Source organism: Lepidochelys kempii, chromosome 3 (genome assembly GCF_965140265.1).
Source record: "Lepidochelys kempii isolate rLepKem1 chromosome 3, rLepKem1.hap2, whole genome shotgun sequence".
NCBI lineage: Eukaryota > Metazoa > Chordata > Testudines > Cheloniidae > Lepidochelys > Lepidochelys kempii.
Window position 1 is genome coordinate 139,882,143 of NC_133258.1, and position 22,354 is coordinate 139,904,496.

General features: G+C 38.8%; 2 protein-coding genes across 20 annotated transcripts in view; one reads left to right on the plus strand and one right to left on the minus strand.

Moving 5' to 3' along the window:
- SDCCAG8 (SHH signaling and ciliogenesis regulator SDCCAG8) overlaps positions 1-12,778 on the plus strand; it is a 155,707-nt gene extending 142,929 nt beyond the window's left edge. For 7 of the 10 annotated variants that reach the window (XM_073338258.1, XM_073338257.1, XM_073338254.1 and 4 more), the window contains 2 exons: positions 6,655-6,781; positions 12,396-12,778. In XM_073338258.1, the coding sequence (XP_073194359.1) occupies positions 6,655-6,781; positions 12,396-12,416 (148 nt within the window). In that variant the 3' untranslated portion in view covers positions 12,417-12,778. The other 3 variants (XM_073338251.1, XM_073338253.1, XM_073338250.1) reach the window with 1 other exon arrangement.
- Positions 12,779-13,939: 1,161 nt separating this feature from the next.
- The window catches only part of AKT3 (AKT serine/threonine kinase 3), a 258,802-nt gene continuing 250,387 nt past the window's right edge, over positions 13,940-22,354 (minus strand). For all 10 annotated transcript variants that reach the window (XM_073338268.1, XM_073338267.1, XM_073338266.1 and 7 more), the window contains 2 exons: positions 22,041-22,143; positions 13,940-17,467 (listed from right to left, as the gene is read on the minus strand). In XM_073338268.1, coding sequence (XP_073194369.1) covers positions 17,382-17,467; positions 22,041-22,143 — 189 coding nt within the window. In that variant the 3' untranslated portion in view covers positions 13,940-17,381. The remainder of the gene's footprint in view (positions 17,468-22,040; positions 22,144-22,354) is intronic.

The following is a 22,354-nucleotide window of genomic DNA, read 5'->3' on the forward strand; positions in this document are numbered from 1 at the left end:
TGCCCCAAGGAACTTAACATACTAACTGGGATGTCTGAGGGTGCAGCATATACCTCACTTCAAAAACAGTGCACCTCATCTTGGCCACTCTGCAATAAAGCTGCATGCACGTTCTGAATAGCACCACTAACAGGTGATTATTAAGGTTTAGAGTGAGAATTTGTTTTCTCTTTGAAACAAACTAATTAAAGCTGCAGTTCCTTATGCCCCAAATCTTGTTTCCTTTTTTTATGTAACCAGTTGCCAACCTGTGCTTGTGTCCCACACTGTTATCTTTTGCTCTCTTACCCCTCTGTATAAATTGGGAATTTTTATAAGATGAGGCAACAGATGGAGAATAATTTAAATGCATGATTTGTAGATGGGAGCTATATCGTTTTGTCAGATTATGCTGTAAATGGTCTCAATGTAGGGTAGTGCTAGAATGGTTAGGATTTGTTTACATAACTGAACTACATAAGTAATACTTCTATAACTAAAGACTTGTTTCTCTTCACTTGCAATAGTTTGTCTCTTTAATTGAATTATCAGCAAATTTGCGGATGATACTAAACTGGGAGGAGTGGTAGATACGCTGGAGGGGAGGGATAGGATACAGAAGGACCTAGACAAATTGGAGGATTGGGCCAAAAGAAATCTGATGAGGTTCAATAAGGATAAGTGCAGGGTCCTGCACTTAGGATGGAAGAATCCAATGCACCACTACAGACTAGGGACCGAATGGCTAGGCAGCAGTTCTGCGGAAAAGGACCTAGGGGTGACAGTGGACGAGAAGCTGGATATGAGTCAGCAGTGTGCCCTTGTTGCCAAGAAGGCCAATGGCATTTTGGGATGTATAAGTAGGAGCATAGCGAGCAGATCGAGGGACGTGATCGTTCCCCTCTATTCGACATTGGTGAGGCCTCATCTGGAGTACTGTGTCCAGTTTTGGGCCACACACTACAAGAAGGATGTGGATAATTTGGAGAGAGTCCAGCGAAGGGCAGCAAAAATGATTAGGGGTCTAGAACACATGAGTTATGAGGAGAGGCTGAGGGAGCTGGGATTGTTTAGCCTGCAGAAGAGAAGAATGAGGGGGGATTTGATAGCTGCTTTCAACTACCTGAAAGGGGGTTCCAAAGAGGATGGCTGTAGACTGTTCTCAATGGTAGCAGATGACAGAACGAGGAGTAATGGTCTCAAGTTGCAGTGGGGGAGGTTTAGATTGGATATTAGGAAAAACTTTTTCACTAAGAGGGTGGTGAAACACTGGAATGCGTTACCTAGGGAGGTGGTAGAATCTCCTTCCTTAGAGGTTTTTAAGGTCAGGCTTGACAAAGCCCTGGCTGGGATGATTTAACTGGGAATTGGTCCTGCTTCGAGCAGGGGGTTGGACTAGATGACCTTCAGGGGTCCCTTCCAACCCTGATATTCTATGATTCTATCTTTCATATGCTTAAAGCAAGATATGTCATCCTGTGTAGACAGACAATATGGGCCTGACCCAGTAAGGCTTTAGGGCCACGTGGGATATCTGCCAAGGAGCCAATAGAATGTAGGATGTTGATTTTGATCTGTAAAGCATCAGATGCTCTGGGACCCATCTCTCTGGGAGACCACTGTTCTCCCTGTGCCAAGCTGTCAGAATTGAGATCAGCGAGGATGCCAGAGCTGGAGCCCACTCATGAAAGAGAGGGGCAGCTGGCAGGGCATTCTGTATTAGGCATCCATCTATCATTGAAATTTGCTTCCTCTGATCCAAAATAGTGATGTGCAATATCAAGGTGAAAACACCAGTTGCTTTGCTGTGAGGGTCTGGGAGGATGCTGATGGGGGGTTGTAGAGTTTAGCTATGTCTTTAGTTGCTGGTGATGTTAATTATTGAGTAAAGAAGTGTCCCTGGGGACCATGTTTTTAAAACATGTCAAGGCACTAGGGCAAAGGAGAGGTGGTGCCCTTTATGGAATGTTTATAAATCAGTCCAAGTTCAGTTTATTATTTTATTTTGAAGTTGGACCAAGCTCTTAGCACTATCAGAGTTAAGGAACCTGGAGTCAAAAAGTTTTATAGACCACAAGATGCTAAAGGGGTAGGACAGAACTAATAGGAGATTCTTTAGTTTTTCTTTGCTGTGTCTCTGTGAAGAAAGTAATTTATAATAGTAACCCCCTACCCCTGAGAGGGAATCTCTGGATGAAGAGTTCTAAGTGTTTTGGAAAAAGGGGTAAATAATACCTACCTTATAGCTGGGTGTGCTAAGGCAGGGAGAGATTATGTGACTGTCCTCAAGTCACACAGTGAACCAGTGACGGAGCAGGGAATAGAACCCACCTGTCAACTCTCCCCAGTTTGGCATCATATCTTCTAACCACATTGCTTCACAGTAGACATTGCTTCTGCACTGGAAGTGATATATTGCTTCTGGGAGAGTAACTGCATCTGTTTACACAAACAGGACACAATTTCTAGGTCCCTGAAACCACACAACCAGAGTAAAGAAATGCATACAGTAGTGAACTTTTGTGTTAATGTGTAATGCCTTAGAAGTTATACAAGGTGTGAGACTGTAATTAGCAGCACATTCTATACTATCAAATGGTCTCTTTGTTCACTTGGTTGGCAGCTTAAAACCAGCTGTCAGGGTTTGCAGCTTGCTGGGTTGCGCTTACAGCTTCTTTCTGATCTCCAGTCCATGGTAATACAGCTTGTAAAATCAGCTCCATGTGCGCTCGTGCTAACATGATAATAGACATTGCTAAATACATAGCAATATAGTCCACACCAAGAGGACCATGTGGTCTGAAATGTGGCCATGCAGCAGCACTGCTGCAGTAGTTTGGGGGAAAAAATCATATTATGGCACATAGCAGATTGGAAAACGTGGTTTTGGCATTGTCTCACATCCTTATTCTTTTTAACCGGGTTTTGTGCGACTTTTATTATGAAGAAAGGTTTCAGAGTAACAGCCGTATTAGTCTGTATTTGCAAAAAGAAAAGGAGTACTTGTGGCACCTTAGAGACTAACCCATTTATTTGAGCATAGGCTTTCGTGAGCTACAGCAAGAAAGTGGTTTTTTTCAGTTTCAGCCGAGGAAGCTTTTACTAGTGCCAGAGTTGACCAGGGCAGTTCCTAAAAGCGTATATATTGCAAGGTGGCCACATGCAGAGCTGATGTATGTAAGTTCATTCAGTTTATTTTACACTTCAGTTGAGAGATAGTAAAGTACATGACAGAATTACTGCATAGAAACTTTCAATTCCATCTCCAGTTTGTCATTAGAGGTAGTTTAGGGGTGTAGCCATGGAAGTTCAGCCTAGGTTATGTTGTCCTTTCATTCATGTGCACCCTAATTCACCAAGATACTTAAGCATATGCCTAACTTTAAGCATGTAAGTAGTCCCATTACAGTCACATGTTTAAAGTTAGGCTTAATAGCAAGCCTGGCACAATAAATATCAGTCCCTTAGCAACAATCACCCTACCTTGAAGAACTTGGTATTAAAAGACCTAAGCCACACAGTTTGAATCCATGGCCCTACCCACCAAACTTCATCTAAATTTGATGGTGATTCTTTCCAGGGTTTTGGTTCAGTCTATCCTAAGGTGGGGTCAGCTCTCCTGTTCCAGTCTGGTTCCAAGCTCCCCCAGTGTTATGGGGTGCTTGGCTTTAGGGTGTTGGGTCAGGCCCATCTCTGCAACATCTCTGTCAGTATTTTCCCCCCAACTCATTTGATCATCAAGGAACTGCCAAGATGTCATTAATTAAAAAATAAATGTCTTATGATCTTTTAAAAGCTGGGCATGTAGATCTGTTTCCTTACAAAATTGTGTTTTCTCCTTCTATGCAGTCTGGTAAGGGGTTGTTTTTGTAGGGTCTGTCAGAAGTGCTGATTGTTTAGGGCGGGGAAGGAAGTATTTCTTCACACAACGCACAGTCAACCTGTGGAACTCCTCACCAGAGGATGTTGTGAAATCCAAGACTATAATAGGGTTCAAAAAAGAACTGGTTAAATTCATGGAGGATACGTTCATCAATGGCTATTAGCCAGGTTGGCAGGAATGGTATCCTTAGCCTCTGTTTGTCAGAAGGTGGGAATGAGCGACAGGGGAGGGATCACTTGATGATTACCTGTTCTGTTCATTCCTGCTGGGGCACTGACCACTGTTGGAAGACAGGATACTGGGCTAGATGGACATTTGGTCTGACCCAGTAGGGTCATTCTTATGTTGGGTGTTAATTGACACTGTACTTGCAATGACCCCAGTTGGAAGGTCAGCATTTACTCCCAGTTACTGCAGGGGCATCTGAGATACCACAGTATTTCACTCTAGTGCTACCCAAGGAAGGGTTCCGTTGTTAATGGCACCCAGATGATAAATGTAAACAGATATGACAAAGGAGTCCATTTACAGTTTCCTTCGAACAAAAAACAAACACACAGCACCCACCCAACCTGCCAGCACGAGTACAGTAATGGATATTGGACTAGATGACCTCCTGAGGTCCCTTCCAACCCTGATATTCTATGATATGAGCTCTTCAGGTTATCTGAGGAGCTGTTTGTATGCGGCACTAGTGCTCCTATGCAGAATACTACAGTAGTTGTATGTTTCATGAGCATAGGTTCTGAGTGTCTAACCTCAACTTGAAAGCTCTGCGTGCGTTATTTTGGTCAGGTAAATGCAGATGTAACACTTCCAATAGCATATGCTCTGGCTGTACTCAAGACTTTAGTGTTGAGCCATACGGTGACTGCTTTCATTTCTCAGATAGCACACCTTACGTACGCAGATGATGCTACCTTGGTTGTTGTGGCCCTGTATAGAACTTGTTCCCTCCTGATATTCATTTTGTACAGTGACTATCTTCTCCTAATACAGCACCTAGCACAGGAAGGCCCCCTTTCTGATTCAGACCTTTGGACGCCGAGGCAATGCAAATAATAATCCCCTTCTAGTCATCTGCTTTGTTATTTAGAGTCTATTTTATTGAGGATTTTTTTTGTTTTCATAATTCATCATAAAACTTACCGAACACTACCACAGGAAAGTATCCATGAACTTGAGCAAGTGAGGTGCATTTGTTTAAATACAGCTTCCAGCTTGTTTGCTTTTTTACTTTCCTTACTGAAGGAAATGGCAGATTTTTCCTTTTTCACTTTTCCCTGAAAAGGGCGCTTACAGGAGCCCTGAGGGATAGACTAGCAGTGTAGAGCTAAAAGAAAAGGAGTACTTGTGGCACCTTAGCGACTAACCAATTTATTGGAGCATAAGCTTTCGTGAGCTACAGCTCACTTCATCGGATGTAGAGCTAGAGGACTTACTGGGTTTTTCGTGACACAGTGGTAAAAGTTCCTGAGGCCTGTCTACTGCTGTGCTTACCCACTGGTGCACCCGCCCTGGTGGGGGCCTTAGCTGTAAATTGGGTACTTGTTATTTCTATTATCGATATGCTTGGCAGAATTCAATTATTTTTTATAATTTCAGATAATGTATTAAGATTTTTTTTAGATTTTTACAGTTGCAGGAAATTATGGGGGGTTAATAGTTACTATTTAATGAGATTTAAAAACATTGCAATTCAACAAGTTAAAGCTAGATCTCCTTTACAATACAATCGCAGGTCAAAATATAAATACCCTTAAATCAAACTCCCAAGTTCCGAAGCAGCATTTTTCATACGTTGCTGATCTCTAAATTTCAGTTATCAGCAACTGAATTTTTTTCTTCCATTTGTGTGTATGTGGTGAAACCAACGTTTACCAACAAAAATCTAATCCTTCCAACCCTAATTACAGGCCAGGCGTTCATGTTTTCAGTCTTATTCACCATCTCATTTACTCCCTGTTTACACCCTTCCCCTGGGAATCCCGGTCCCTGTAGTCAAAGTTCCTTGACCAGTTTCAAAACATCTCTTCACCCCCTCTGAGTTAAGACCAGGCTTATTGGAGAAGCTAAATGAATGTTGCTTCCTGTGAGGAGCGTTGGGACGTTGTGTAAAGCAATATGCCCACGTGGGGTTTGATATGGTATCACACAACTGGTGAACTTGGATTTTATTAGCTGTCTGTATGAGTGTTGATGTAGGAAGTTTGCAGTGATGCTGATTCTGTTGCATTCCAAAGGCAGAAGCCCTGGGAACTGTACTATCCCCTTGACTCAAGGGGGGAGGGATAGCTCAGTGCTTTGAGCATTGGCCTGCTTAAAGCCAAGGTTGTGAGTTTAATCCTTAAGGGGGCCATTTAGGGATCTGGGGCAAAAATTGGAGATTGGTTCTGCTTTGAGCAGGGGGTTGGACTAGATGACCTCCTGAGGTCCCTTCCAACCCTGATATTCTATGACTCCTTTTCCTGTAGGACAGGAATGTGATGTATGCAATTCTGAAATACATATACTAGAACATGGGTTCTGTTTTTTAATTGATGTCACTTAATGGAAAAACTAATTTATTAGCCCTTACGCTTTTAATTTAAAAGTGAAAACATTTTAAAATGCTCCTATTTTAAGGGATGGGGATGAACTGTATTAAATATCCTTTAAAGAACAGTTGACTCCAACATGATGGCCAAGCTGAGCTCTATTGCCATATATACACTGTACTCTTGGGGGTTCACATCAAAGCCCTTGTGGTAAATTCCAGAGCCCTGCTGTATCCTTTCATCTGTTTTATCCAGGTTACACCAGCTTGACAAGCATTGCCAAACCACTGCCCAGCAGCTAGTGGAGTTACTCAACAAACAGAATCAGCTCTTCAGAGAGAGGCAGATGCTAACAGAGGAGGTGCAGTTCCTGCGAACACAGGTACCATGCCAATACTGGGAACAAGAGAAAAGAAAATCCTAGGGAAATATTCTGCAGCCATCAAGAACGATAAAGACTTTGCTAAACAATCTTGCTTTAAGGTGGTTTTCTTTCTTGATGCATAATCTTCAGAGTCCAGAAATAACTCGTTGATCCAGAGGAATGGCAGGGCAGTTGTACCCACACCCTGATTAAACCTACTCTAAATTAAGAAAATACTGTGAGGTGCATCTAAGCAGAACCAATACCATTTGTGCCAGTAACTCCTATCAGAAATCTTTGTTTCATCCTTCATGTCAGATGATATAGTAGGCAACAGAAAATTCTTTAACAGCATTAGCGTGTAGTATTGAAATGTAATCATTTTCAAAACTCTAGTTTTAGGGTGCTACACCTGCCACAGAGTCCCTCACCCTCTGGTTGTGGTTTTGCAATCTCATTTCCCTGTTTTAAAGAAGTTTTTGCCTCCCTTGTTGCAATGCGAAAACCCCACCCAGACTGACTGTACAGAGGAACCAGGGAACTCTCAGTGGGGATCTATATGGGCACAGCAGTCCACCCTACCACAAGAAGTGGCAGAGTTAAGGCCTTGCTTCTGTAGGGGGGCAGTCTGCAAGCTACTGTTAAAAGTAACATTTTTCAGACACTGATTTTTAAGTTGGATGCTGCCCCTTTAATCATTCACTACTTTGGAAAGGAGGAAGAGAATCATGACTTTTTAAACTGTAACTGAACTGCTGAATTAAACAGTCTCCAAATCTAGCACATAATTAAGCCTTTGTTTCTGTGACTAAGTAAATTAACTGATTCGACTGTGATACCAAGCCATCTGGCTCATGAACAAAGCAAGTTTCTGGGTTCATACATGAAATTTGGACTCTCATTAATGTGAACAGGACCAATATAGGAATTTGTAGTACCAAACTGCAGTGTGAAAGGAGAATCAATGTTTAATGCTAAACTACTTTTTGGTGAACAGCAGCATGATTAAGAGTATGCATGGCAAATATCAGGATGCTTTAACCTAGAACTAAATAAAAAACACATCATAGTGACTACAGGGAAAGGTGGTATTTTTAATGCTGCCTAGAGTACCCGAGTTACCAATTTTCCCTCTGTCTAGAATAAAAACTACTGTTACCTCCCATTTACTTGTTTATGGTATCTGTGGGCAAATGTCATGGCAATCACTGTGTTCCATGTTTAAGCTCTTTAGAAGCTGAAGAATGTTGCATTAAGGACTCTGAGATGTGGCAGATTTTCAGTTAAATCAGATAGTCATGGTTGTGTACTGCTGCCCACCTTCTAGATGTGCTGCTAACTAAATTGAATATTGTTACCACTGAAAGTCGGCTTTGCAGTTGTAAAGGATGCATTTGTTAAAACAGGGAATGTGGGCTGCAGTCAAGGCTTTTTACCACCAACACCTAGCAGTCTGGCCTGATTTTTTAAATTGTGCACAGTGCTCTTTGAGCTAAATTTATTGTTGCATGTTTTATTTGCAAATTTGAATATGTGCAACTGAAATGTCACTTATCCAAATAGAGCCATGAAGCTCAGACATGGATGCTGATGGGGACAAGGTAGGAACCTGGATGGATAGGAGAAATGAGGACTAGTCACTAATACTTTAATGCAGATTTTTACATAGGTAGAGAATAAGACATTTGTCTTCTGGTCTGACATGAGGATTGAAGGCTGCTCCCTATGATGATTATTCAAATCTATATGTGATCCTATAACAAACTGCTTTTTTCTTCAAAATTGTAGCAATTGCTGCATTTAATATTGAAATGAATAGGAGAAGATATCTGAAAACGAAGAACAGGTTTACATTAGGGCTGTCAATCGCAGTTAATGTCACATGAGTAACTCAAATTAATCAGGATTAAAAAAATTAATTGCACTGTTAAACAGAACACCCCTTGAAACTTAATATTGTTTGATTTTCAAATATCAATTTCAGATACAACACAGAATACAAACTGCACAGTGCTCATCTTATATTTGTACCATAAAAATGATAATAGTATTTTTCAGTTCACCTCATACAAAGTACTAAAGTGCAATTTCAAATGTAGGTTTTTTGGTTACATGACTGCATGCAAAAACAAAACAATGTAAAACTTTCGAGCCCACAAGTCCACTCAGTCCTACTTCTTGTTCAGCTAATCACTAAGAGAAACAAGTTTGTTTACATTTACAGCAGATAATGCTGCCCTCCTTTAATTTACAATTACAATTTAATTTACAATTACCAGAAAGTGAGACCGGACATTTGCATGGCACTTTTGTAGCTGGCATTGCCTCTTCATGCTCCAGCCACTATTCCAGAAGACATGTTTCCATGCTTATGATGCTTGTTAAAAAAAAAAAGTGTTAAATTTCTGACTAAACTCCTTGGGGGAGAATGGTATGTCTCCTGCTCTTTTTTACCTGCATTCTGCCATATATATTTCATGTTGTAGCAGTCTGATGATGATCCAGCACGTGGTGTTCGTTTTAAGAACACTTTCACTGCAAATTTGACAAAATGCAAAGAAGATACCAATGTGAGATTTCTAAAAAGATAATTACAACACTTGATTTAAGAATCTGAAGTGCCTTCCAAAATCTGAGAGGGATGAGGTGTGGAGCATGCTTTCAGACATTTTAAAAGAGCAACACTGATGTGGAAACTACAGAACCTGAAACACCAAAAAAGAAAATCAACCTTCTCCTGGTGGCATCTGCCTCAGATGATTAAAGTGAACATGAGTTGGTCTGTACTGCTTTGGATCGTTATCATGCAGAATCCATCATCAGCATGGACACGTCTTCTGGAATGGTGGGTGAAGCATCAAGGGACATATGAATCTTTAGTGCATCTGACATGTAAATATCTTGCAATGCCAGCTACAACAGTGCCATGAGAACACCTGTTCTCACTTTCAGGTGACATTGTAAACAAGAAGCAGGTAGCATTATCTTCTGCGAACTTAAACAAACCTGTTTGTAACATTTTAGAGCCTACAAGGCCAATCACTCAGACATTGTTTTGTTTTTGAATGCAGGGTTTTTTGGTACATAATTCTACATTTGTAAATTCAACTTTCACAATAAAGAGATTGCACTACAGTACTTGTATGAAGTGAATTGAAAAATACTATTTTGTTTTTACAGTGCAAATATTTGTAATAAAAAATATAAAGTGAGCACTGTAGGTATTCGGTGTAATTGAAATCAGTATATTTTTTGGATGTTTTCTACATTTTCAAATATTTAAATAAATGGTATTCTATTAACAGCACAATTAATCATTAATTTTTTTAATCACTTGACAGCCTTAGTTTACATGTAATTTGACATGGAAATCATCTCACCCTTGGCATTATTGGTACCAGTGTGACCACGCTGTCCAAGCTACAGGTATTCATATTCCCACGTACACACTACTTTTTGTGCTGAAAATTCAATCCAGCATTTTAATGCAGTTACACGAGTGGGGAAAACAAAAACTGAATAGTACATTTAGCATCTGTATTTGGTATTTGCCTTAAGAGACAAGTTGATTCTATTACACTCTAACCCCATGTTAGTATTTCCCTTATTCTTAGCATTCAAGGGCCACAAAAGTGTCTAGACTGTTCTGAAAATCTTTTCAGCTGAAATGTTCTTACATTTGCTGGACAAGTTCTTGTGATTTTACCAATTTAACAAAAAGGCCAGTCCTGCCAGTTTTTCAGCTACCACAAGGAACGGGACTTGAGGGCTCTTAGTACCAATCAGGTGTTTAACATGTTGTAGAAAGTGCTATCACAAGTGAAAAGAGGTTTTAATTTCTGGAGAAAGTGGTCACAAATAATATTAGCTGTTGCCTTATGACTGAGGGTATCACCGTATTATTTTATTTGCTCACAAAGTTGTAATGAAGGTTCTGGGAGTTTTGAGTTAGAAATAATCATTTTGAAAATATTTGTCCCACAGCCCACCAGAGAATTTTAAATCCTCAATCCCCTCTGTCTAACACAGGTTGAATGTAATTAGCAACGGACCTTCTAATTTCCCTTTTCTGATCGGAATCTATTTCTTTCTCTCATGAAACTCAAAGCATGTTCTTTGCACTTGTCTCTCTCATAGCTGCAAATGGGTTAAATATGGTCAATTGCTTGGTACACCACCCACTGTTTAAGATGCTTGGAGGCCATGATCGTCATTGACAGATTTAAGGCCAGAAGGGACGATTATGATAATCTGGTCTGATATAACCAGGGCTTTGGAGCTGTGCTCTGGCTCCGCTCCAGCTCCACTGCTCCGGAGCTGCTCTGTGCTCCAGCTCCGGGCTCTGCTCCAAAGCCCTGGATATAACAAGCTATAGAACCGCAGCCCGTAATTTCTGTTTGAACTATACCATATTTTTTTAGAAATAAACTTCTTCAAAACAAGGAGCCCAAAATTAGGGTCCAAAGGCCCTATTTATAACCTACCTAAGTGGCCGGATTTCAAAAAGTGCTGAGTACTTATGAAAGGCCATTAAAGTAGGTACCTAATCATGGCATTTAAGCTCCCACTTTTGAAAGTCTGGCTTCTGCTCTGAACTCCTGTTGCTCCCAAATCAGGAGAGCGAGCAATAAATGCTGAGCTTCCTCCATACCCAACTATCAGAGAGCGAATCTGTTTTGCTCCCACCCGAGTTATGCTATATAAAGGTTTAATAATATACAGTATATAAACCGTTTGATTGCGATAGACCCCTCTTTGACATAGTTCCTGGTACTGTATTGAGGGGTGCATACACTATTCTCTCCCCTCAACTGCCTTAATAGACTGCTTGTTTACCAGATTATTGGCTTCCCTAAATGGGCCACGTCTTGTTACATAGCAGAATTCTCCTTGCTTAATCCAGTGCCCTCTGAATTCTAGGAGCAACTCAAGTCCTACTTACCTTATACATTTCAATAAAAGCTTCAGTCATCTAAAGATAGAATAGCTGTAAGAACGTTAGAAATTTAAATGGCCTTTTTCTCAATTTACATGAAACATCTTATTCAGAGTTTCATTCTAGATAGTTAATGATGGTCCAATGAACAGTATTTGAGCTGGGATAGCGAAATGCAAGTGTTTACATACACACAATAGCTATGAAGAGCAGAAAAGTTGCAAATTAGTCTTCCCACCAGAGGTTTCTTAACAGAACAGAAGCAGCTTCCTGTTTTGATACAGCAGCCCACACTATCTACAGTCTGAACAATTCACAGTAAATAGTCTCTGGCACAAACCTGCTACCTTTTTCCTGGAAAGGAGAAGGGGCAGCACCTTAGACATGCCCTAAAACAAGAGCTCTTACTTACTGGTAAACATGAACAATGACTGGAGATCTTGTTTTTCAGGGATCAGATGGCTCTGTTCTTACTACCTGTAAGATTTTTGATCTTGAAAAAAGCCAAGGACAGCAGGTCCACAGGAAGTTTAACTTTGAAAATTTGTTTACATTGCATTACCACATTCGTAACAACTGATGAACTTCATTTCTGAGAACTTAAGCACAGGAAGAAGAGTTACAAACAAATTAGAAATGCAAGTAACTATGCAACACAAGTTATTTATAATCCCATATTTTATTTTTATCTTTCAGTTACCCTGTATACCAGTCTGAATGCTGACTTGGTTGAAGCTGACCCAAAGCAATTTTTCAAATGAAAGAAAGCTCTTGCTGGTTCAGTTCAGTTGATTTACTTTAGCTGTTTCACACGTTGCATTTAAATCATTAAACCTTTTTGAATGCAAACAGCTTTCCAAAGTTTGAAATAAGACTTCCAGCATGTGAGTTTTCCCAAGTGCTTCCTGTGAAGTGGTTAGGCTCAAGATCAAGTTAAAATAGCAGGTGCACAGGATGGATTTAACATTTAGTTTGTGTAATTTTTAAGAAAATATTTTAAATGTATTTTGTAACTTATTCCAGCATGTGTGTCTTGTTACATATGTAAATACCAATAAACTTACCTTGATTTTTTTGTGTGTGTGTCTCATTTTGAATTTATGGGGAAGCTGTGCAGTTATCTTTTGGCATATAACACCTTATATATGCTGGTCTCCTTTAGTAATAAGGGGAAGGAAGTTTTCAAGATATGTAGCTAACGGGAAACTTTTCCCTTTAAACAGCCTTGTACAAGATTTCTTCAATTAAGTTCTAGTCTAATGCTAAGTGTTTTATAATATGAAGTTATTTGCATGAGGTCTTGGTTAGCACTCAAATCAAAATTTAAAAAAATTAGCTTTCACGGACCAGATAAATTCTTTCCTAGGTGATTAAAACACTAACATACCTTAATAAATAAGTACTTACAGAACAAACAAACACTTGCATGGTGCATCTCTCTCTAAAGATTAAAATTCACATCACCTGCATAAAGTTGGAACAGCAGTCTATATTCAAGAGAACTGCAGAAGTAAGGTAAGTGAAATTCACTTCAACCCACATGGTGGTAGCATCCTGTAGGAATCTGATCACAGCCTGAAACTTCTTTAAAGTATACTCTGTAGTGATCTATGCTTCAGTAAAGAGAAAGGCCTATGTAATCATTAGGTGACTAAAGGAATCCAAACTAATTCAAAGCCTTTAGAGTAACATACATGTTATTTAAATACAACTAGTAAAACCATTGCTACATTTAGCTCAGTCGTAAGAAGCTTAGTGCTTTTTTCAGGAGTAGATGACTTTAAGTGACAGAAATTTGATTTCAAATTGTATTTGAAAGATGTCAAATTAAAGGTGGTATATTCTATCAATGAGACTGTACAGCGAGGTACATTGGCCATCAGATTACATGCATGATAAAAAAGGAAATCATGATGTACATATTTTATAAAAAACTAGGTGAGGGCCATTCGGATTTCAAAACTGGATGATCTTCCTGAAATTAAAAAAAAAAAAATAAATAAAGTACTAGATGTCATGATCAATAATGTTTAAACTAACTCACACACTTGAGATATCATATGTGATTTGCAATACAGTGAAAAACTAAAGCAAGCAGATTTTCACCACTGTATATGGCACAAGCTAGGAATTTTATCCTACATATATTTAATATCCGATATAAAAAGTACTTCATTTGCAGCAAACTTCAACATATGTATTTACAAAACTTCAGAAGAAAAGCAGCATTAACACAGAAGTAGCAGATTGACATAGTGCTTTATTTAAGCTGTCTGTACGAAGGAAAATAATGTGCATCCCTATCATATACGTGTAAAAATACTAAGGATGTACAGTGTACAAAAACAGTTTCTTGTAGTTATTTCACATCCTTGTGGGTCATATACTTAAGGAAATAAACAGTTTAAGTATGACCAACAGTTATACGGTTTCTTGGGTTCATAGTTGTCTGCTTAATATCCTTAACCACATGACTAGATCTTGCAAGTATCTAATGAAAGAACGAGCAAGATCAAGAAATGTCAAACTCTAAAGCTACAGGGAGGTAATTCAATTACCAATTTAGAGGGTTTTTTTATTTAAATAAATACTTTACATTTCATGCTTGCCTGTAATGCACTACCAGGAGCAAGATAAGGAAATTCTACTGTAGACAGTACAAACAGTAGCAGCAAAGTGTGTACATTGAGGTGTAACATAGACCCTGCAGTTAGTAAGGAAGGACCTTACTTTTGTACTCTAGGAGAAGCTCATGGCCCCTGCAAGAACAGTCAGCTTTAAGAAGCCACAAATAAAGATGACATGACATGTCAAAAGAAAAATGTAAAACAATACTGGAATAAATGTTCCTTTAGCAACAGGAATGTATTGGATTAGTGTGGAAAGCAAAGCTGTGTGCAAAACTGCCAAAATCCAAACAGAAATGACACATTTCCTCAAAGATGGCTGCAGTATAAGAGGGCATACTGTATGTCATGGAAGTCAGTACAAGCTGGAGTCAAAGTCTGAAATGTACTATGATTGGAAGGCTCAAGGTACCAGCTACTGACTGCTGTCCCAATCCAAACTACAGCTGAGGACAAGCAGAAGAGAGAGATGCTTCAGCCATCTCTTTCAGCACAGCTTTGAGATTTCTCTTTTGTCTATTTCGAACATTGGTAGCAGAAGTCAGGAATTCCCAAACTCCAGGCAGCATTCAGTTAACATTAACTGTGTCTGTAATAAACTTGATAAAAGGTAATTGTGGAGACAGGTTATGCAATTCAGAGTGAAGTCTTAAAGTTTTCAAATAATTGATATTTACTGCAAACTACATAAGCAATAATGATCTAGCCACAGGGCCTGTCCTACACATGAGGAACCATCAGCCCGAAGCACAACCCTGGCTTCTCATTAAACTTCAGGAAATGCACAAGGTATTTATTGCTAACACAAACTGAAAAAGAGGAAAATGGAGACATATACTGGAGATTTTTAAACAACACAGTTTTAGTTTGCATCTATGAGGCATTTCTAGAGAACTAGTCAATGTTCTATTTACTATTTAGTTGGTTTAAATCATCACTATTTCAGTGTAGAAATTTTTACAAAAAGGTGCAGAATAGACCTATGATGTATTGACTGTGCGCCTTTCTCTCTGAAGTGCCATTCTCTAAAGATGAGTAGTGTTATAAGGTGATAGGGCGAGATCATATGTGGTTAGAGCATACACAAAGATACACCTCTTATCTGTTGATTATTAAAGATAAAACTTTGCTTAGGTAGAAACATGAAAAATTATCTGAGTCTGTCTTAGCTGCCTTGCTAAAATGCCCATCTACCCCTTGACCACCTCAGCACATCCACTGCCAGCAGTGATCTTCATGCTAAGATAGTTAACTTTAAATGTCAAGAGGATAAGGCATCTGCATATGAACATTTCTTCTTTCAAAAGTCATTTACTAAGTGATACAATGCTATCAATAATACTCTAAGATATCACATTCTACATGGGAGCTAACAAGGTACTTCAATAATAATCCCAGGATATTCTGACGTCATTAGCAAGGGCACATACTCACCCTTACTGCACTTCCTGGCAACTTTGGAATATCCCAACTCCTAGCACCAAAAGGTTTATTATTCAAATGATCTTTAAAGAAGACCAAAGCTAAGATTTGTGCACACATCCTGCTAAATACAGATCTTCAGGAATGGAAAGACAACATTTTCCTTTCAGTGCGGTGTTTACCCATGATGGTTTAAATTCAGTCAGTCAGTCAGTTGTCATACTTCACATGCTGGGTTTCTTTACCTACTTGGTTCAGGTCAAATGTTACCATCAATCTACTGTTTGCAGAATTATAATAAAGTGCTTTTCTTGTAATCATTGGGGTTTCAATTGTTTCAATGCATTTTCTCCATATAAAACCAAAAATTTCTATTGTGCTGCCAGGCTTTTATATTAGTTTAATCTTTAGTGGAGCACAGACATAGCATTTTTGACCTCTTGGCACATGGAGTTGGAATGTCCTCATCTACAGCACCAAAGAATTATATGACAGTATTTCATCCACAAAAGCCCAATTCTAAGTAATATGTACAATTTCAGAGCCTTGTTAAAATTTCCACATGGGAGAAAAAGTGCGTTATTCTCTTCAGCTTGTACAGTCCTTCCATATATTACAAAATAAACTGCTATAAGCCTGTTCTAAGATGTAGCAGCATTTGCAAACCTGACGCATACAATCCTTATCACTAAAAATAAATACTACCGCAGTATAACAAAAAATATATATATATATATATATTCAGAGTTAAACACCTGGAGAAAAGCTAATTCACAAACTCAAAATAAAAACAAATATGGCAAACACCTGTTTACCTTGGTGCACGAATTTTGGTGAAAAGCAATACCATTATGCCTGTCTACATTCTTCAGCCATCAGGGGTGATGTATATCAAGAAAGACAGAGAAAAGCATGAGAAAGATGTTATCTGGTGCAAATTATAAGACCTTTAAACAACTTTAAATGCTGCTTTTATGCCTTCGTTTCTTGCATGTAGAATGTTCAATTCTCCATGATTGCACATGAATCTGGAAGTCTAAGTGGCAGGCTGGGTGAGCCCAGCCCTTCTGCTTCTTCTGTAGAATCCAACAGTAATTAAAATGTTTCCCAAACACGTTCCAGCCAGATGTTAATGACATAGACCTGCGTCAAGTAATGATATGCCTAACAAAAACCTTGCATATTTACATCACCACCCCCTACCTTTCCTTGTTCTGACCAGCACAAACAGATGCAAGAAAACATTATAAACTCATCCTTTTAGACTAATTACAATTCTGATTTGTCTTCTAGAAGAAATGAGAAAATGCATCGGGAACCCACATGTTTCATTTAGCCCCCACTGTATACAATGGAGGATTTAAGTCATCTGATTTCAAAAGATTTCAAAATTACTTCTTGACGTTGCTATTATACTGAGACGGGGGAGCAGCAACAGGAGGAGACAGACTGATACAAAATTTCATGCAAAAACTAAAAGGCCTGTTGGAGAGGGAGGGAACTTTTCAATTTTGAATGACCTCTGAAAGTGCCCCTGCAATCTTAATGGCTAGTACTGGTGGTGATGTTCATGAATCGTTTTCAGTGATAAACCTAAGATGACAGTGAAGCAGAAGAACAAACAAAAAAAAAGTTATTCTCGTCCGCTTGCAGAGTAGGAAAACTGAGGGAAATGTGGCCGCCTCTCATTGTCCATGCAGTCCATACCATCCTCATCATCTGTGGGAGGGGAAAGCTTAATGTTTTAATTTATTCACCACAAAATTTTTTTTTTTTAATTGTCTGTTAAATAACATTTCAGTGACTGTTGTATAAAACGGGTTGAATTTAAGTAAAACCAGATAAGTATATATTTATAATTTATTTCTTTTATATATGTATGTATTACTTCAGATCCAATCAAATTCCAATCACCTTTGCAACTGTCTACAACAGTCAACATGTGCCAGTTAGAGACCAGTCAATATAGGCGATGAAAAGCTGGGGAAGAAAACTCTCTGCTGTCTTCAGGAGAAAACTGCTCTATTGTCTTAGGGAGCAAACTATTTCTCAAAATTGATCAGGGAACTATATTTTTACAATGATCAAATTTAAAGATTCTTCTATTTTGAAAGATTTGCTTTTGTTAAAATGGAGACTGCTGCTAGAACATGTAATAATCTCAAAATGGAAAAAATGTTTAAAGAGTGACCACTGCATACAAGTTGCACATAGTATTTTTTTTTAAAAAAATGGAAAACAGTTACATTTAGCTTTGCAATATTTCCTGGAATGCACACTAAATTCTTAAATTATATACATTAAAAAACCCTATCTTTAGAGACTCCAATTGAAACTGTTCTCCTCAATGACATACTTATGTCTCCATATATTCCAGGCAAAGAATCTAAAATTAATACAACTTGGAGTAATCAAGTTCTCAAAAGTGAGTACATGTGGAAGTAACAATCAATACTCAATTCTGCCCCATTGTGCTTATGCTTTCAAATATGGTCTCCTTTTACATTTAAGTTTAAACTAGCACAATATATACTTTTTTTATATCACCATACTTAACATAGAAGTTAGATGTATTTAAAATAATCAGTCTGATTTTTAAATTTCAATGAGATCCACAAAATAGGCCAAATGTGAAGAAAAGTGGTTCTTAAACTAACAGTTGTACAGTAACTTCTTGCTTAACGTTGTAGTTATGTTACTGAAAAACATTGTATTTTATATATATGTATGTACACAGATATACACAGTGTAAGTTTTAAACAAACAATTTAATACTGTACACAGCAATGATGATTGTGAAGCTTGGTTGAGGTGGTAAAGTCAGAGGGTGGGATATTTCCCAGGGAATGCCTCACTGCTAAATATTGACCTAGCACTCGGCTGAGTCCTCCAGGGTTAACACATTGTTGTTAATGTAGCCTCACACTCTACAAGGTAGCAGGAATGGAGGGAGGGGAGACAGCATGGCAGAGAGAGACATGCATTGCCCCTTTAAGTATGCTGACCGCACTCTAAGTACATTGTCTTTTTAAGCAGATCAGCAAGTTGAGACAGCAGCTGCTGCCAGCAAGCTCCCTGTCCTGAGCCCTGTCATGTCTTCCCCCCCACTTTCTGGAGATAAGGTACAGGAGCAGGGGGAGGGGACACCCTGATATTGGCAGGAGGCTGCACAGGGCAGTGGGGAGAGGGACAGCAGAACTGCTGGCAATTGATAGCTTGCTGGGCACCTGCCGCACAGGGAATCGATGGGGGGCTGCTGGTCCATCCTGGTTCCAAGCCCCCACCACCTAGCTCCAAGGGCTGCTCTTTCTGCAAGCAGTGGACAAAGCAGGCGGCTGCCAAACAATGTTATAAGGGAGCGCTGCACAACTTTAAATGAGCATGTTCCTTAATTGATCAGCAACATAACAACAAAACAACATTAACTGGGATGACTTTAAGTGAGGAGTTACTGTAGTTTTAAAGTACAGGCTCAGATTCTTTAGTTCAGGGCAGTCACTTCATGCCACACCAAGATGTAATCTATCCCTAAAGCTGATTTAACCAGCTAGGGGAGGATCACTCATAAGGATGGCCACATTAAGTCAGACCAAATGTCCATCTAGACCAGTATCCTGTCTTCCGACAGTGGCCAATGCCAGGGGCCTCAGAGGGAATGAACAGAACAGGCAATTATCAAGTGATCTCCTGTCACCCATTCCCAACTTCTGGCAAACAGAGGCTATGGACACCATCCCTGTCCATCTTGGCTAATAGCCATTGATGGACCTATCCTCCATGAACTTACCTAGTTCTTTTTTGAACCCTGTTATAGTCTTGGCCTTCACAACATCCTCTGGCAAAGAGTTCCACAGATTGTGCGTTGTGTGGAAAATACACTTCCTTTTGTTTTAAACCTGCTGCATGTTAATTTCGTTTGGTGACCCCTAGTACTTGTGTTATGAGGAGTAAATAACACTTTCTTTCTTACTTTCTCCACACCAGTCACGGTTTTATAGATCTCTATCATATCCTTTAGTCGTCTCTTTTCCAAGCTGAAAAGTCCCAATCTTATTAATCTCTCCTCATATGGCAGCCGTTCTACACCCCTAATAATTTTTGTTGCCCTTTTCTGAACCTTTTCTTATTATAATATCTTTTTTTGAGATGGGGTGACCAAATCTGCACGTAGTATTCAAGATGTGGGCATACCATGGATTTATATAGAGGCAATATGATATTTTCGGTCTTATTATCTATCCCTTTCTTAACGATTCCCAACATTCTGTTTGCTTTTTTGACTGATGCTGCACATTGAGTGGATGTTTTCAGAGAACTATCCACAATGATTCCAAGTTCTCTTTCTTGAGTGGTGGTAACCAATTTAGACCCTACAATTTTATATGTATAGTTGGGATTAAGTTTTCCAATGTGCATTACTTTGCATTTATCAACACTGAATTTCAGAATCTGCCATTTTGTTGCCCAGTCACCCAGTTTTGAAAGATCCTTTTGTAGCTCTTCACAGTCTGCCTGAGACTTAACTACCTTGAGCAATTTTGTATCATCTACAAATTTTGCCACCTCACTGTTTACCCCTTTTTCCAGATCATTTATAAATATATTGAATAGGACTGGGCCCAGTACAGACCCCTGGGAGACACCACGATTTACCTCTCTCCATTCTGAAAACTGACCATTTGTTTCTACCCTTTGTTTCCTATCTTTTAACCAGTTACCAATCCATGAGACGACCTTCCCTGTTATCCCATGACAACTTACCTTGCTTAAGAGCCTTTGATGAGGGACCCTGTCAAAGGCTTTCTGAAAAATCTAAGTACACTATATCCAATTCAATTGATTTCATATGAGTTAAAACTAAAGCAGTTTAAAATGCAGGGCTCTCTCAAACTATGTACAGTCTTAAAACTGGGATAATCTTAAACTTGGAACTGTCTCAAACTCTAGGCCATTTAACTTAAAACATTCATGAAATTGACTGATGATCAGCCCAGAATTAGATTCAAAGCTGAAGCACTTCATAATGCCCAAACTTTCTTTACCATTCCTGCTTTACCCTGACAAAAAATAGTCAATTTCTCCTCAAGTGTAAAGTTCATCACTTCAAAATACTCAACCCATTTTCTCTAAACTGATCTAAATTCAAACAAAATCTGATCAGTTTTTTAAAGTTATGCATATATAAAAATTCTCATTCAAATACATGGAGAAGATGGGGGTGTTATTTTATTTTAAAAAATATGCAGAACTCAAAAACAGCTAAAATGGCTCTGTTCAAGTTTACTTCTAAAAAAAAAAAAAAAAAAAAACCACTTCTAGAATGGCACACCAAGCCAGAAAATCTGATTAAAAAAGGAATGTGTTTGAGAAAGTTATAAGCCACCAAAAAAAAGAGAGGGCAAACTTAAAACTCAACCTTAAGTATAGCGTGTGCTGCCTTCATATGCTATAATTCTATACATACTTTTTTGTTATGCAAAACGTAATAAAAACCAATACCTCTTTAGAGAGGAAATCTATTTAAAATATTGTCCACTGGAGTTTGGAATATTGTTTCCCATGTGACAACTTTTTTTTATTAAATACAAGTTAGAATGATCAAATATTGATTTATAGATATGTAGATAAACTGGGTAAATGCAATGTGTATTAAGAGTAAAACTTGCCCAAGTGCAGAGGGTCTGCACAAGGTGCAATGCACCACTTAAATTAATAATGGCATTAAGGGCTCTTGTGCGTGGAGCCTAGCATGAGGCCTCTGCACTGGAGTGAATTTCATCTAAAACAAAAAAATCAGGCTGTCTAGACAGGAGATATCTGTTCTCTGTGGCAATGTGTGCTCTTTTCTGACCCTGTTGCAGAAAGGTATTTAAGTATGTGCCTACTATCTTTAAACATCTGAATAGTCTCATTGGAGTCAATGGGAGTATACATATATATGCTTGAAATCTAGCATGTGCTTAAGTACTTTGCTGAATTGGGGCCTTTATTAGCAAACAAACAAGATGTTTAGAAATTGGCATTTGCCTCATTAAATAATTTATGGAATTATGAGGTTGTTCAGAAATCTCATGGGCTAAAATATGTAACCTCACTACGCTTACTGTAAAGAGTCTTGTGCCATACAGAACTGTTCTTAGATGGTTCCACATTAAGTTCCACTAAAAGGTGTGAGAACACTTTGCCCATTAGAACAGAATAACTTATTTCATATCAGTCTTTACAGTATATGTACACAATGATAATCTATCTTCTCAAATGTAGTTATACAGCGCTTTTCAGGCTTACTTACATTTTTCAGGTGGAGTTATTGTAATTGTCTGAGCTGTAAATTCTTCATCAAAATATCTGGTGTCTGTCTCAGATGTCACTTGAGGTTTAAAAGGCGGTACAAGCTGACGGGAATAAACAAGAAGAGTCATGTTAATATACCTGAATTCAACCAAATCATTGTTAGGAGTAGACATGCCTGCCTTGAGTCCGGCCTTGAGTGCAGGGGACTGGACTAGATGACCTATTCAGGTCTCTTCCAGTCCTACATTTCTCTGATTCTATAAGGATCTCATGTGGTTAAACCGAAAGACTTATAACAGGAGGATCATGGGA